Source organism: Haematobia irritans, chromosome 4 (assembly GCF_050003625.1).
Source record: "Haematobia irritans isolate KBUSLIRL chromosome 4, ASM5000362v1, whole genome shotgun sequence".
Lineage (NCBI taxonomy): Eukaryota > Metazoa > Arthropoda > Insecta > Diptera > Muscidae > Haematobia > Haematobia irritans.
In genome coordinates, this window is record NC_134400.1 from 134,661,256 (window position 1) to 134,676,826 (window position 15,571).

A 15,571-nucleotide genomic window follows, 5' to 3' on the forward strand; every position below is an offset into this window, starting at 1 on the left:
AGTTACTCAAAAATGTATCTAGCATTACTGGGATGAGATAAAACGACCCTGAAAAATTTTCATTTCTTTTTAACTTTTTCCAAGGCATTGATACTTATACTCTATTCAGTATTATTAAAGCGAATTTCTTCTTTCTGTGTAGACGACAGGTTTCACATATAGTTATATATATATGGTTGTATTATCCAAACATTAAGGAGAGTCGACAATAACCGGACTGACTTGGGAATTATAGGATGAAATGCATATGTTATTATTTTGTTCTTTTTTTCAGGTTACGAAGGATTTCAAGCTGCACTATTGAAAACAAGAGTGTTGTGTATATAGAATGTGAAAAAAACTATATATTTTCTTTATTCCAAAGAGCAATAAAAATATAAATTCACGCATATAAAAAATATTATTTAATCGTAAAATACATAGGTAAGTGTAACTATTATCGACTGTACAGTTTTCATTAGGGCATCTGTGTCAGATATAGTTTTTTTTGGGAGATGATGAAATTACGAAAATATTAATTAATATTTCTTAAAAGAATTATTGTAATATTATGTAAAACATAAGTAAGTATCATAATTTTTGGCTGAGAAATTAAATACCTTTATAATCTTTAGAGACGAAAGTTAATATTTTTTTTTTTGTAAAGAACGATGCAACAAATGACATTACAATCATTTCTAATGTGAAAAGATGGTCAGCCTTAAATCATAAAAATTTGTTTTATTATATACAGGTTTAATGTAAGATAATGCTACGACAAAACCCGTCAGGCTAATATTTCTTATACGCCAAATTCTCATCATCGGAGCTTTCATCGGAACCTTCAAGGCCTTTACTTTGTTTATCGTATGACAGAAACGGAGGTGCTTTCAAAGCATTTGCATTGCTTGTAACTGATGCATTTGTGTTTCTTATTTCTGATACAGGAATTTCATGCCTCCATGTTGCTGCTGGACTTTCACATCTCGCAAGGACTGTTGGGGTTTCATTTGGCGCTCGAACACTATTACTGGTCATCGCTGCCGCAGACGTTGTTGCTTCAGAAGAACTAAGCAAGGGTTCTAAAAGTATAGAGAAGTATTTGTATATGATTTATTGAAAATGTAATATACAAATACATGTAATATGAATTAAAAAGGTGGACTGCTCTCTACTCTATATACTCTACACCATACATTCTCAGATACAAATCTGACAATAATTTTAATTTTTAATCTACGCAGACGAGATGCATGTTTCAGAATTTGTGATGAAATATATTTGTGTATCTTTTTCTCATTTTGTTAAGTATACCAATCTTAATTCAATTCTTATATAAAGTAGTGGAGTAACTAGCACATTATGTAACTCTTCTCGATTCTCTCGTTCGACAAGAAACACGCTGAATGTGATTCCTCGAATCTCCTGCTCATTGTTTCAAAGATCATTTCATGTGCTGATCGCTGGAATATGTTGCCTATTGAACTAAGCATTTTCTCCCATTCCAATAATGCTTTTCGCTTAAAGTGCTTTCGCTTTCTACCAAAACATCAAATTAGAAGTGCAGAAATTTATACAGAGCCACACATAAATATTAGCACAGCACCCTAAACCACATAGTGGTCAGGGTATCTGCGAAAAAATGTGCCTAGCAGAAGCCACCGTGGTGCAATGGTTAGCATGTCCTCCTGGCCGAACACAAAAAAGTGTTTCAGCGGTGGATCATCCCACCTGGTGACATTTCGGAGTGTTTCAAAGCTTCTCTAAGTGGTTTCACTGTAATGTGGAACGCCGTTCGGACTCGGCTATAAAAAAGAGGTGCCTTGTCATTGAGCTTAACTTAGAATCGCACTCAGTGATAAGAGAGAAGTTCACCACTGTGGTATCACAATGGAATGAATAGTCTAATGGCGATTTCGATTGGGAAAAAAGGTGCAACATTCTCGAAATTGATTGCAACATATCAAGGACACTGTCATAGATTTTGGATCCTTTATACCTCACAATATTATAAATTAACAATAACTTTAGAATTACACTATCATTTGGGCGAAATGTCAATTAGGGAAAAAGTAGTGTAACACCAAGGCAACATATTTTTTACCCTAAGTGAGCCTGATACATCGGGCTGCCACCTATCCTAACCTAGCAGAAATATTGATTTTAAGCTCCATAAAATATATACCGATCGACTGACGCTACATTTTTGTCTCCGGCGGATAACTATCCATTATAAAACCCATTTCAAGTTATACGAATGGTAATGAGATTAGTTTAACAGCCAATCTTACAATCAAAATTACATTTGATTCAAATTTTCTGAGCTGAATTGTTGCAAAATTATTATAGCTGCTCTATATTGATTGATTGTGGGTGGAATGTTCAATTTTCTGGAATATAATACAAGAATTATTAATCAATATTTTTGAATTTTAGCCGCCCAAATTGAGCCGAGACGAAATATTCGGCGGGGGCATCGACTGGAATGCTATTGTCAAACAAAAAGGAATGCCCAACAAGTACTAACTGTACGAAAAATTCATTTTAGAACTAACTACCTTTGCCAATAATTTTGTTTCTCAAAAAAGTGTTTTTTTTTTTTAATTTTTTATAATTTATACATTTAAAAACATATGCTTAGTGTAGTTAAAATCAAAATATTTTTAATTTAAAGTAGCTTGATATCACTTTTAACATGTGTGTTTTCAAACAAAGTTGTTTGGTGTATCAATACTTATGTGCGTCATTGTATGAAGACTGTTATATAAACCGGTTTTCGGCGCAGAATGTGAATATAGTACCCACTAGAGCAGTTTGATATAATGGCAAACAAATTCGCTTCGGCTAATCGGCCTCTTGACGGCGAAGGCCGATTATAGATTTTTGGCCGAATGCCGATTCTTCGGCTGAACTCCAGTACCTACCTTTAAAATTCATCTATAACGTTCTATATTTTTGGTAAATGTACATCGCCGAAAGTCGAAGTTATTCGAAATCTCACGTCATTTGTATTTAGATCACACGTCAACTGTTGGCAATTAAAAAAATCGAAAAAAAAACAAATTTTTATACGACTATTAATGTATTCAAATGACTTTACGTATGTGTTCTTTCACATCAAAACTTATCTTAAACAAGACAACGGAAAGACAATTGAAAGATGCGAAATGAAATTGCATGTTTTTGTTATAAATAACAAATATTTTTATTTTATGTTTTTTATGCCTGAAGATTGCTTTCGCGTTTCCGTTTTCAATGCTTGACCCCGCAACACAAGTAAAACCCAAAATTTTAATGCACATAGTTACCTACCTTCGTCATTTAGAACTCCGTGATTTCCTTCGCGACGCCTTGTGACAATATAGGTTCCACTGTAAAACAAAACCAAAATGGCACTAAATATCGATAAGGCAGCTGTAAACAGAGTCATATTTGATTCGCGACGGCAGCAATTATGTTCTTTCGACCAATTATTACGAGTACGATTCATCTAAAAGTATAAAATTAGATTTGTTACCAAACCATCGAAAATTTACAAAGTAACAACTATATACGGCTATTGAGTTCAGCTAGGTAGAATCTTAAATACCTACCACACCATGGATAAAATATAATAATTTTGTAAAACCCTTATCAAAGCTAATTGTCGACTCGGCAAATCGGTGTCTAGAAGCCCAAGAAGTATAATCAGGAGGTAGGAGCATAAACGTATTTTTGTAATCATTTGCATTATTGAAGCAGTTTCAATAAAAAAAAAAAACTAATTGAATCAATTAATTTCGTGATTGGATTATAACCTCACCTTCTTCAACTACCAAATGGAAGGAACCAAAATAAATCATCTCTCGCGGCCAGATCAACCGAAGAAAATTCGCTTTAGACTGCGATGAAAATTATAGGTAAATTTGTGTCGATTGGTATCTGTTATATGTTCTTCAATAACTTAATAGTATCAATTCCTTTCAATTTTTTGTCCAATAAGTTCTTATAAACAAGTAAGGAAAGTCTAAAGTCGGGCGGAGCCGACTATATTATACCCTGCACCACTTCGTAGATCTAAATCATATCCGTTGAATATGTTGGGTGCTATATATAAAGGTTTGTCCCAAATACATACATTTAAATATCACTCGATCTGGACAGAATTTGATAGACTTCTACAAAATCTAAAGGGTGATACGGTCAAAATTTGGTCAAGGGAAAACGCGTGTAAATCGGTGAAATCGTTTATTTAAAAAATCAAATTAAATTTCTTTTTCCAAGTTCAATTAGTATAAAATTCAGGGAAAATATTCAGTTAGGCTTTCGCTTTTCCAAATCCGTATTGCCGGGCCTCACGCTTGACACCTGCCATCAGATTTTGTACTGCCACCTTCTTCGCCGCAGAAAGCCAGTTTGCCTTGAACTGCTGCTCGTCCTTAGCAGTTTTTTTGGTCTTCTTTAGGTTCCGCTTGACAATAGCCCAGTATTTCTCAATTGGGCGGAGCTCTGGCGTGTTTGGAGGTTTCTTGTCCTTGGGAACCACCTGCACGTTGTTGGCGGCGTACCACTCCATGGCATTTTTACCGTAATGGCAAGATGCCAAATCCGGAGAACAACAGTACGGAACAACCGTGTTTCTTCAGGAAAGGCAGCAGACGTTTATTCAAACACTCTTTCACGTAAATTTCTTGGTTGACAGTCCCGGAAGCTATGAAAATGGTGCTTTTCAAGCCACAGGTACAGATGGCTTGCCAAACCAGATATTTCTTTGCGAACTTTGACAGTTTTATGTGCTTGAAAATATCTGCTACCTTTCCCCTTCCTTTTGCCGTATAAAACTCCTGTCCCGGAAGCTGCTTGTAGTCGGCTTTGACGTAGGTTTCGTTGTCCATTACCACGCAGTCAAACTTCGTCAGCATCGTCGTGTACAGCCTCCGGGATCGCGCTTTGGCCGTCGTATTTTGTTTATCATCGCGATTTGGAGTCACTACCTTCTTGTAAGTCGATAGTCCGGCTCGTTTTTTTTTGTGCCTCGATGCACGGTTGTAGACGATACACCCAGCTTATTTGCGGCATCTCGGAGAGGTTAGCGTTTCGCTTGAAACTACCGACAACTCTCTTTGTCGTCTCAGCGGCTTCCGGTATTCGATTTCCCCCCGATCCAGACTTCCTGACTGTCGACAAACGTTCCCCAAACACTTTAATTACATTTGTAACGGTTGATTTGGCAACTTTTAGCGATTTTGCCAGCTTTGCGTGCGAGTAGCTCGGATTTTCGCGATGCGCGAGCAAAATTTTGATACGCTGCTCTTCTTGCTTGGACGGCATTTTGACAACTGAAGAGTGAATTTCAAAATTAAAATAGGAGCAACATTCTACACACACACGCCTTCAAAATGAGGGGTGTTCAGATTTTTTAAATGCAAAATTTATAGAAATACGTCAAGTTTATATTGACCAAATTTTGACCGTATCACCCTTTATAGACTCAAAGTTTAAGTCAGCTAATGCACTAGGGTGGAACACAATGTTAGTAAAAACAAGTATATACGGCCGTAAGTTCGGCCAGGCCGAAGCTTATGTACCCTCCATCATGGATTGCTTAGAAACTTCTTCAAAACACTGCCATCCACAATCGAATGACCTAAGTTGCGGTAACGCTTGCCGATGGCAAGGTATCTTAAAACCTCCTAACACCATCTTCTAAATTGTATGTAAGTCCATACGTGGTATATATTAAATCAAAAAAGATCGATCCAATACGTATATAATTCAGTTTGAAAAAGTAGACATAAAATTTTGACAAAATTTTCTACAGAAATAAAGTTTTAACAAAATTTTCTATAGAAATAAAATTTTCTCAAAATTTTCTATAGAAATAAAAATTTTGACAAAATTTTCTATAGAAAGAAAATTTTGACAAAAATTTCTACAGAAATAAAATTTTAAAAAAAATTTTCTATAGAAATAAAATCTTGGTAGATTATTTTTGGCTAGAGTGGCAACCATGATTATGAACCGAATAAAATTTGAACAAAATTTTCTATAGAAATAAAATTTTGACAAAATTTTCTATAGAAATAAAATTCTGACAATGATGAAAATTTTATTATGAACCGAATAAAATTTTAACAAAATTTTCTCTAGAAATAAAATTTTGACAAAATTTTCTATAGAAATAAAATTTTGGTAGATTATTTTTGGCTCTAGTAGCAACCATGATTATGAACCGATATGGACCAATTTTTGTGTGATTGGACCAATTTTGGTATGGTTGTTAGCGACCATATACTAACACCACGTTCCTAATTTGAACCGGATCGGATGAATTTTGCTCTTCCAAGAGGCTCCGGAGGTCAAATCTGGAGAACGTTTTATATGGGGGCTATATATAATTATGGACCGATATGGACCAATTCTGCCACGGTTGTTAAAGATCATATACTAACACCATGTTCCAAATTACAACCGGATTGGATGAAATTTGCTTCTCTTGGAGACTTCGCAAGCCAAATCTGGGGATCGGTTTATATGGGGGCTATATATAATTATGAACCGATGTGGACCAATTTTTGCATGGTTGTTAGAGACCATATACCAATACCATGTACCAAATTTCAGCCGGATCGGATGCAATTTGCTTCTCTTTGAGGCTTCGCAAGCCAAATCTGGAGATCGGTTTATATGGGGTCTATATATAATTATGGACCGATGTAGACCAATTTTTGCATGGTTGTTAGAGACCATATACCAACATCATGTACCAAATTTCAGCCGGATCGGATGAAATTTGTTTCTCTTTTAGGCTCCGCAAGCCAAATCTGGGGATCGGTTTATATGGGGGCTATATATAATTATGGACCGATGTGGACCAATTTTTGCGTGGTTGTTAGAGACCATATACCAACACCATATACCAAATTTCAGCCGGATCGGATGAAATATGCTTCTTTTAGATGCTCCACAAGCCAAATCTGAGGGTACCTTTATATGGGGGCTATACGTAAAAGTGGACCGATATGGCCCATTTTCAATACCATCCGACCTACATCGATAACAACTACTTGTGCCAAGTTTCAAGTCGATAGCTTGTTTCGTTCGGAAGTTAGCGTGATTTCAACAGACGGACGGACGGACGGACGGACATGCTTAGATCGACTCAGAATTTCACCACGACCCAGAATATATATACTTTATGGGGTCTTAGAGCAATATTTCGATGTGTTACAAACGGAATGACAAAGTTAATATACCCCCATCCTATGATGGAGGGTATAAAAATATGGGAAACATTTAAATCTGAAACAATTTTAAGGAAACTTCGCAAAAGTTTATTTATGATTTATCGCTCGATATATATGTATTAGAAGTTTAGGAAAATAAGAGTAATTTTTACAACTTTTCGGCTAAGCAGTGGCGATTTTACAAGGAAAATGTTGGTATTTTTACCATTTTTGTCGAAATTAGAAAAATTTATATATGGGAGCTATATCTAAGTCTAAACCGATTTCAACCTAATTTGGCAAGCATAGCTACAATGCTAATTCTACTCCCTGTACAAAATTTCAACTAAATCGGAGTAAAAAATTGGGCTCTGTGGTAATATGAGTGTAAATCGGGAGAAAGCTATATATGGCAGCTATATATTTGACACACTTGACTACACTACTAATTGTACTCCTAGTGCAAAATTTCAACCAAATTGGGGTAAAACTGTGGCTTGTCGGACCATATTAGTCCATATCGGGCGAAAGATATATATGGGAGCTATATCTAAATCTGAACCGATTTCAATAAAATTTGGCACACTTAACTATAGCACTAATTGTTCTTCTTGCGCAAAATTTTAACCAAATTTGTGTAAAACTCTGGCTTCTGGGGCCATATAAGTCCATATCGGGCGAAAGATATATATGGGAGCTATATCTAAATCTGAACCGATTTCTTCCAAAATCAATAGGGTTTTATTCTCAGCCAAAACACATACTTGTGGCAAATTTGAAGTCGATTGGACTAAAACTGCGACCTAGACTTTGATCGCAGACAGACGGACATGGCTATATCGACTCAGGAGCCCACCCTGAGCATTTTTGTCAAATACACCATGTGTCTATCTCGTCTCCTTCTGGGTGTTGCAAACATTTGCACTAACTTATAATACCCTGTTCCACAGTGTGACACAGGGTATAAAACTGTTAATATGGAAATGCGTTTATTTGACGAGTAGGTACAAAGTTTGCCATCATCACTGTAGCTCTCGATAGAAATTCAATTTTGACGAAATTTTCTATAGAAATTAAAATTTTTCAATAGAAATACGAGGGCAGTTCGGAAACTTCTTAGCCTAGCACAAAAAGCGCGCTATAAACAGAAAAAAGTTAAGTGTTTTGGAAACTTCCATATCGTTATGAACACATTGAATAATATTGGGCTTATGCTGTAGTCAAGGGAGACTACGTAAGAGGAAGAGGGGCTCCTATACACTGGCCGACGATGGTGATGGAGCTGGATGAGTGGAGTACTTTGACAGATTGTATGTTGTTGTTGTGGACTGTATTTCTGAGGCGCAGAGATCTTCCAATCTCACCAGAGCAAACGACTACCTGGGTTGAAGGAGACGAGAGGGGTTACTTGTGGAATAGAGTCTCACAGGGAATTCAATCCACACAAGTAGAAAACAAAAAGAATAAAAACACACAAGAGGAGTCAGTTCCGTATGGGGTTTATTGGAGTTGAAGTTCCTCACCAGTAAATTTGCAGCTTCTTCTGCTGTTGGTAAAATAAAAGTGACCCTATCTAGGTAGAGTGACTTCCCAAGAAGTCGCTATTTCTAAATTTGTATCTTTTTTTATTACATTATAATACATTTTCATTGACATTCGTAGATCTTAGTTATTTCCAAACTGTAGATATTTTGGTAATATAAATTCAAATGGAAGTTACAAATTAAATTCAAATAAGAAAATTCAAATGTTATTAAGTATAAAGCTATAGGTTTATACACACATGTTAAATTTTGTTTCGATCTGGCAACTCCTTCATATAGAAACAGGTGTTCAAAAAAGACGCATACGCAATTTTTTTACAATAGAAAAATTAGAAATTCGTGCTGTCATTAAATATTTACATAAAAAAGGTTTATCGGGACAAGAAATTCATAATGATATGGTGAATGTGTTAGGTGAAAGTGATCCTTCATATGCAACAGTAAAAAATTGAGTTGCTGAATTTAAACGTGGCCGTGCAAGCATTGAAGATGAACCACGTAGTGGACGTCCAAAAACAGCAACAAAAGGGTAAAACAATAGATTCAGAGTACTATTGCAACCTTTTGGATCAATTAAATGTAAAAATTCGAGAAAAATGTCCTGGCTTACAACACAAAAAATAATTTTTCATCAAGACAACGCACCAGCGCACAAGAGTGTTTTGCAATGGCTAAAATCAACGAATTAAAGTACGAGTTGCTTGACCACCCACTTATTCTCCTGATTTAGCTCCCAGTGAATTTTACTTGTTCCCAAATCTAAAAAAAAAAAAATCCTTGCTGCCAAGCGTTTTACCTCAAATGAAGATGCAATTGCAGTTGTAAACCACTATTTTGAAGACCTTGAGGAAACTATTTTAATCAAGGGATAGAATTGCTAGAAAAGCGTTGGACTAAGTGTATTGAAGTTTCAGGAGATTATATTGAAAAATAAAAATATTTTTGAAAAATTAACTATTCTCTTTCATTGATATGCTAAGAAGTTTCCGAACCGCCCTCGTACAATTTTGACGAAATTTTCTATAGAAATACAATTTTGGCAAAATTTTCTATAGAAATGGAATTTTGACACAATTTCCTATAGAAATATAATTTTGACAAAAAAGAGATATGTTTGTTTCGAATTTATTTCGGCATAAGCCGGCTATCAATGTAAAAGCTTTTTTCGGAGGGTTCAAGTGTGGTTTTTGTTGGGTTTAAAAAACTGCCTGAATTTATTCTGATAATTGGTTGATAGTTTTGCTGCAAGTAGAGGATGCTAATGAGGAATGTGGTAATTCCGAAACGTGCGTCCATCCAACCATCTTGCAGTCTCCAGGGCTTTGCCCAAATAAATTTGACAAACATTATTTTCTTCTGTTGGTTAAGCTACACTTGTAGTTTAGTCAATGTATGGTTTTAAGCTGCAATAAAAAACAACAACAATGCTTAAAGAACAAAACCAACAATAACAAAACAAAACGAATGGAAAATTTTCTATAGAAATAAAATTTTGACAAAATTTTCTATAGAAATAAAATTTTGAAAAAATTTTCTATAGAAATAAAATTTTGACAAAATATTCAATAGAAATAAAATTTTGACAAAATTTTCTATAGAAATAAAATTTTGACAAAATTTTCTATAGAAATAAAATTTTGACAAAATTTTCTATAGAAATACAATTTTGACAAAATTTTCTATAGAAATGGAATTTTGACACAATTTTCTATAGAAATATAATTTTGACAAAATTTTCTATAGAAATGGAATTTTGACACAATTTTCTATAGAAATATAATTTTGACAAAATTTTCTATAGAAATAAAATTTTGACAAAATTTTCTATAGAAATACAATTTTGACAAAATTTTCTATAGAAATGGAATTTTGACACAATTTTCTATAGAAATAAAATTTTGACAAAATTTTCTATAGAAATAAAATTTTGACAAAATTTTCTATAGAAATACAATTTTGACAAAATTTTCTATAGAAATGGAATTTTGACACAATTTTCTATAGAAATATAATTTTGACAAAATTTTCTATAGAAATGGAATTTTGACACAATTTTCTATAGAAATATAATTTTGACAAAATTTTCTATAGAAATAAAATTTTGACAAAATTTTCTACAGAAATACAATTTTGACAAAATATTCTATAGAAATGGAATTTTGACACAATTTTCTATAGAAATGGAATGTTGACACAATTTTCTATAGAAATATAATTTTAACAAAATTTTCTATAGAAATAAAATTTTGACAAAATTTTCTATAGAAATACAATTTTGACAAAATTTTCTATAGAAATAAAATTTTGACAAAATTTTCTATAGAAATAAAATTTTGCAAAATAGTTTTTTTTTTTGTTTGGTAGTTTTATGGAAAAATTTTGGAAGATTATTTATAGTGGCAACCGTGGTAGCGAAGCGCTGCGGATGCTATCTAATTCGATCGCAATTAGGGGGTTTTCCGGGATCCCGTTCCCGGGAATGTGCTATTTATTCGCTCCCATTTTCCCGGGAATTACCGGGAAGATCTCTGTGCAGTATTTTATATAAAATCGAGGGATAAATACTACAAAAACATTATTTTTAGTACCATTGGGTAAATCATCATTTTAATTACACTTCCAAAATCTACTTTAACTATTTTCAACTGTATTTTTCTTTGTAAATAAAGGACTTCAAATCCATTTTGAGTAGATTTTAAGTCTCATGTGAATGGAGTATAATTTAGCCTAAGTAGAGAAGAATATATAATTTAAATGTTTTTGGTATTTTTGTTTAGATAAAATAAACTATGAAATGATGATAAATTAAGTACAAATTTTCAATTACATTGTAAATTGCATTCTCCTATTTGAATATGGCACCAAGTAGTAATAGTTGGCTTGTCCGACATATATAGTCGTGGGTTCTAGCCCAGAATATAACGGCCTCCCAATTGGTTAAAAGAAGGTTGCTCTTCCTAATTTTTCATAATTATTGCACGGATGTGTTTATGAAATATTAAAATGGCAACTTTTATTATGATATTTACTTTAATTTCAAATATATATGATGTATTCCTTCTGTGAATATTGACCGAACATTAGGCGCTTTCAAATTTACTGAAATGTCTAAATATGTGCCACATCGAAGCAAGTTTCCCTTTGACCGGGATCACGGGAATTTCGATAAAATTCCCGCTTTCCCGCGAATGGAAAAAAGTCCGGGAAAACCCCCCTAATCGCAATATTTTATTATAAGAACTACATTTTTGCATATTGCATCGCCATCAGTTTAAGAACTTCGAACTATAACCAATTTCGAAAATCAACGGACACAACATCGTCTTTTGCCGCCCTCGTTGCAGTCGGGTCTACGGCCCGGGGCGGACACAGGTTTTTCAACCCTGTCCAAGGACTACAACCCCCCATTTGGAGTATGCTTATTTCCCGAAAAACTCGAAAATACCAACTCCAACGGGCTACAACAACAACAACATCGTCTTTTGACCGACTTCGTACAAATAAATCTAATCATTAACAATATTGAAATTTGTACAGATAGCTAACTACAAAATTCCTTTGAAAATTTCCTTTCTCACATAACCAATGCTATAATTGCTATTGTAATAAACATTAATTTAATCTAGTATAGGAATAAATTACATACCGAATCTTGAATATCATAGCACACATTGCCATTATTATGCTGATCCAGCTGCTTATAGAAATTGTTTAAAGCCTTATATTGATTAACACATTTTTCACAAGCAAACTTTGGATTTTGGTTAACACATCCTTCGAATTCGGCATTCATTTTAGTAAATTCTTCGATGTTGTTATGTTTGAAACAATCTAAATAAAAGGAGTTTTATTATTGCCTTGAAATTTATTTAGAAATTGTGTAAAATAAATTTGCAAAGATAGAGACTTAAGTTGACTTCTTTTAAAATTTTATATATGTATTATCCAAATTGATGTGATGTGTGCAAAACAAGTTTAGTGTCGATATCAAACTTATTGCATGTGCCTTTTATAACCCATTGCCTTTTCCTTTCAAATGAAATAGATGTAGTGCTAGCCCATTATTTCAGGCCCACTTAGACTATTGAATCCATTGTGATATCAAAGTGGTGAAGTTATCACTGAGTGCTGTGCGATTCCATCTTTAGCCCAGGGACAAGAACCTCTTTAATTTTATTTTAGACACAACATGAAGATGTATTGAAACACTCAGAAAGAGGATAAACTACCGCTGTAAACTTCTTTGGTATTTAGTCGAAACTGAACTCATGACCCTTTGTATGCAAGGCGGTCATGCTAATCATCTATCGAGTAATAAACAAATGACTCCAGTGCACTCATCCATCGCAGAATTTATTGTCATTGCCACAATGTTACAGAAAAGTAAATACCATCAGAAAATATTTACCATCACAGTAAGCCTTTGTCCAGAGATTTGTCAAGGAATCTTTCGTAGCAGTGACTAGATTTACTCGATCATTATCGAAATACATAGATGAACAATTATTGTTTGGATTTCTTATATTTGCAAATTTCTGTTGCACAGATTCATATTGCTCCTTGCATCCAACGCAGATTGCCACCGGCACCGAATTCATTGTTACGCAGTATGAAAAATTTGATTCTGCATTCCCCAACTCCCCCAGTAACTTCTTGCAATAATTTGCTTTAGCATAGGCTAACAAAGACAGCGCCAATAGCAAAAAATAGGAAGGCCTTAGCTGAATCATTTTATTGTAACCGATCTTACAATAATACCAATAAATTACAAGACAATGGGAACAAACTTAATTCAAAGAGCAAAACTTCAATTTTTGTCAAAATTTAGAGTGCACTTAAAACGGTGATGACACTTCTTGTCGTAAAAATGGGCACACAGGGTAACCCTTAATAAAATAATTTCGATTAGTGTTGTGCCCCTGTCGTAGATGTAATTTACTTTAAATTAATAGATTTTCTCAATTAGTAGTGGTTGACTCTTCCCCAATAAACACAAACGTTTGAAAAATACTAAAATGCAATAATTTTTCAAACATTTTTTCAAAGGATTAGGGTAATATTCAAGTTGAGAAATTGTTGAGAAAATCGCGTTCTCAACAAAAAACAGACATTACCCTCAATAGTAACATTCAACACATCAGCAATAATTTCTCAATTGTAATCCCCAAATTGCAATGCATCGTTACTTAATAATTTCTCAAACAGTTTTCAATGTGAGACAAATTAAAAATTAATATTGTTGCGAATATTTTCTAACCACAATTTGTATGAAATTCAATCCCATTTCTAACTGAAAGTCAACGCTAAATTTCTAGGGATTTTGTATAATTTATTAATTTTTTTCGGTAAAAAATAGAATAGTATTAAAAATAACATTAATAATATATAAAAATAATAATATAATACCAATCAAAACATATTTATCTTATTTAACTATTAATAAATAAAACTATCAATACAACTTTAAATATCTTAAACATTTTTACATGTGTAATTCGATTTCCTCCATAATGTTGGTGTCACATAACTATTAATTAATTAATTAATTATTAATTAATATGCTGGCAGTTTGAAATAATTACTATCGAGGAACTTGCTGGCCTGCGTGTTGTAATAGATTCCAGCAAGAGCAATTCACAAAATAAGAAACTGATGGCGGGATGTAAATTGATGTAATGCACATTTTCATCCAGAAGTTCTTGATATGGGAATTGTTGCACTTTGAAAGTTTTCTGGAAACTTTTCCTTGTTGTTTATTTCATCATTTTTTCATCGGCCAACATCTTCCAAGAATATAGCATCCAATGATTTTAGTTTTCTGCAAACAATCGAGTTTAGTGATTTCCATTAAGTTTTCATTTCACTTTTTATTTTGACTTACCAATTATAGTTAGCTTTTTGGATTAATTCCAGTCTATTGTCCAAAATATTTCGTATTTTTGTATTTCTTGCAACTGACCCACAAAATTCGATTTCCTCAAGAACGTTGGTGTCGCAAAATGGTTATAAAATTCATTAAAATTCCGGCGATTTGCAACTAACGTACTGGCCAGAGAGTTAGAATAAATTTCTAGCAATATGAATTCACAAAATAACAAATTGAACCGATGATGCGATGTAAATTAAACTATCGATGTGATTTATCATCCAGTTGGTATGGGAAAGCATAACCAGCCTCTTAATTTTTCCAAGCAGCAGCATCCAAAGATTTTAGTTGTCTGCAAAGAGATTTGAGTTTAGTGACTTCCTTAAAGTTTTCATTTCGTGTTTTATTTTTACTTACCAATTATTATAAAATATTTTAAGAAATTTCAGTTGATTATTGATTATCAAAAAATTTCCACATATTTTTATTTCTTCCACGAACTTCGTTGCACAAAGTAGTATTGAAAACCATGTGGTTTTTTCGTTGCATTTCATGGTAGTGTTTTGTCAAAGTTTTCTCCAATTATCTTCAACACATTTTCAAAGTTTTCGTCAATATTTTGGCGGTTTGGAAGTGATCCGCAAACAATTTGAAAATGTATTGAAGATGACTTGTTTCAAGTCAAGTTGAATTTATGTTGAAAATGATATTTATCCTCAAACTGAAAAGGTGTTTTATTTGAAAAACGCTCATCCTGTGTTTATTGGGTTGGATTGATTTTAAATGGTATAAATGTTATATTTATAAGAATTTATAAATATTTAATTAAATTAATAAACATCTAAACAATCGTGTTTTACATAACCACAATGATTCTTTTACAACAATCTTATCGCTTTTCCGGCGAGTTTTGGATGTCTTATACGATTTTTTCGACGTGTTTGGGATTCTCAGAAGCGGCGTCAAATTCAAAAAAT

General features: G+C 33.4%; 1 protein-coding gene and 1 long non-coding RNA gene across 2 annotated transcripts; both read right to left on the minus strand.

Moving 5' to 3' along the window:
• Positions 1–315: 315 nt before the first annotated feature.
• LOC142233132 (osteopetrosis-associated transmembrane protein 1) lies at positions 316–13,578 on the minus strand. The gene is made up of 4 exons (XM_075303932.1): positions 13,137–13,578; positions 12,375–12,559; positions 3,292–3,469; positions 316–1,061 (listed from the first exon to the last, which is right to left on the minus strand). The coding sequence occupies exons 1-4, from the start codon at positions 13,456–13,458 to the stop codon at positions 772–774; spliced, it is 975 nt and encodes a 324-aa protein (XP_075160047.1). The 5' UTR covers positions 13,459–13,578; the 3' UTR covers positions 316–771.
• Positions 13,579–14,199: 621 nt separating this feature from the next.
• Positions 14,200–15,347, minus strand: LOC142235149 (uncharacterized). The gene is made up of 3 exons (XR_012721812.1): positions 15,012–15,347; positions 14,610–14,946; positions 14,200–14,546 (listed from the first exon to the last, which is right to left on the minus strand). It is a non-coding gene; the product is annotated as an uncharacterized LOC142235149 (long non-coding RNA).
• Positions 15,348–15,571: the final 224 nt, after the last annotated feature.

Excerpts from the sequence above, each read along its gene's own strand:
- LOC142233132 (XM_075303932.1), bottom strand. The coding sequence starts at position 13,458 with ATGATTCAGCTAAGGCCTTCCTATTTTTTGCTATTGGCGCTGTCTTTG. Across the intron at positions 3,470-12,374 it reads GCTATGATATTCAAGATTCG|ATGAATCGTACTCGTAATAA; the intron begins GTATGTAATTTA and ends TTATACTTTTAG. Across the intron at positions 1,062-3,291 it reads CGGAGTTCTAAATGACGAAG|AACCCTTGCTTAGTTCTTCT; the intron begins GTAGGTAACTAT and ends CTATACTTTTAG.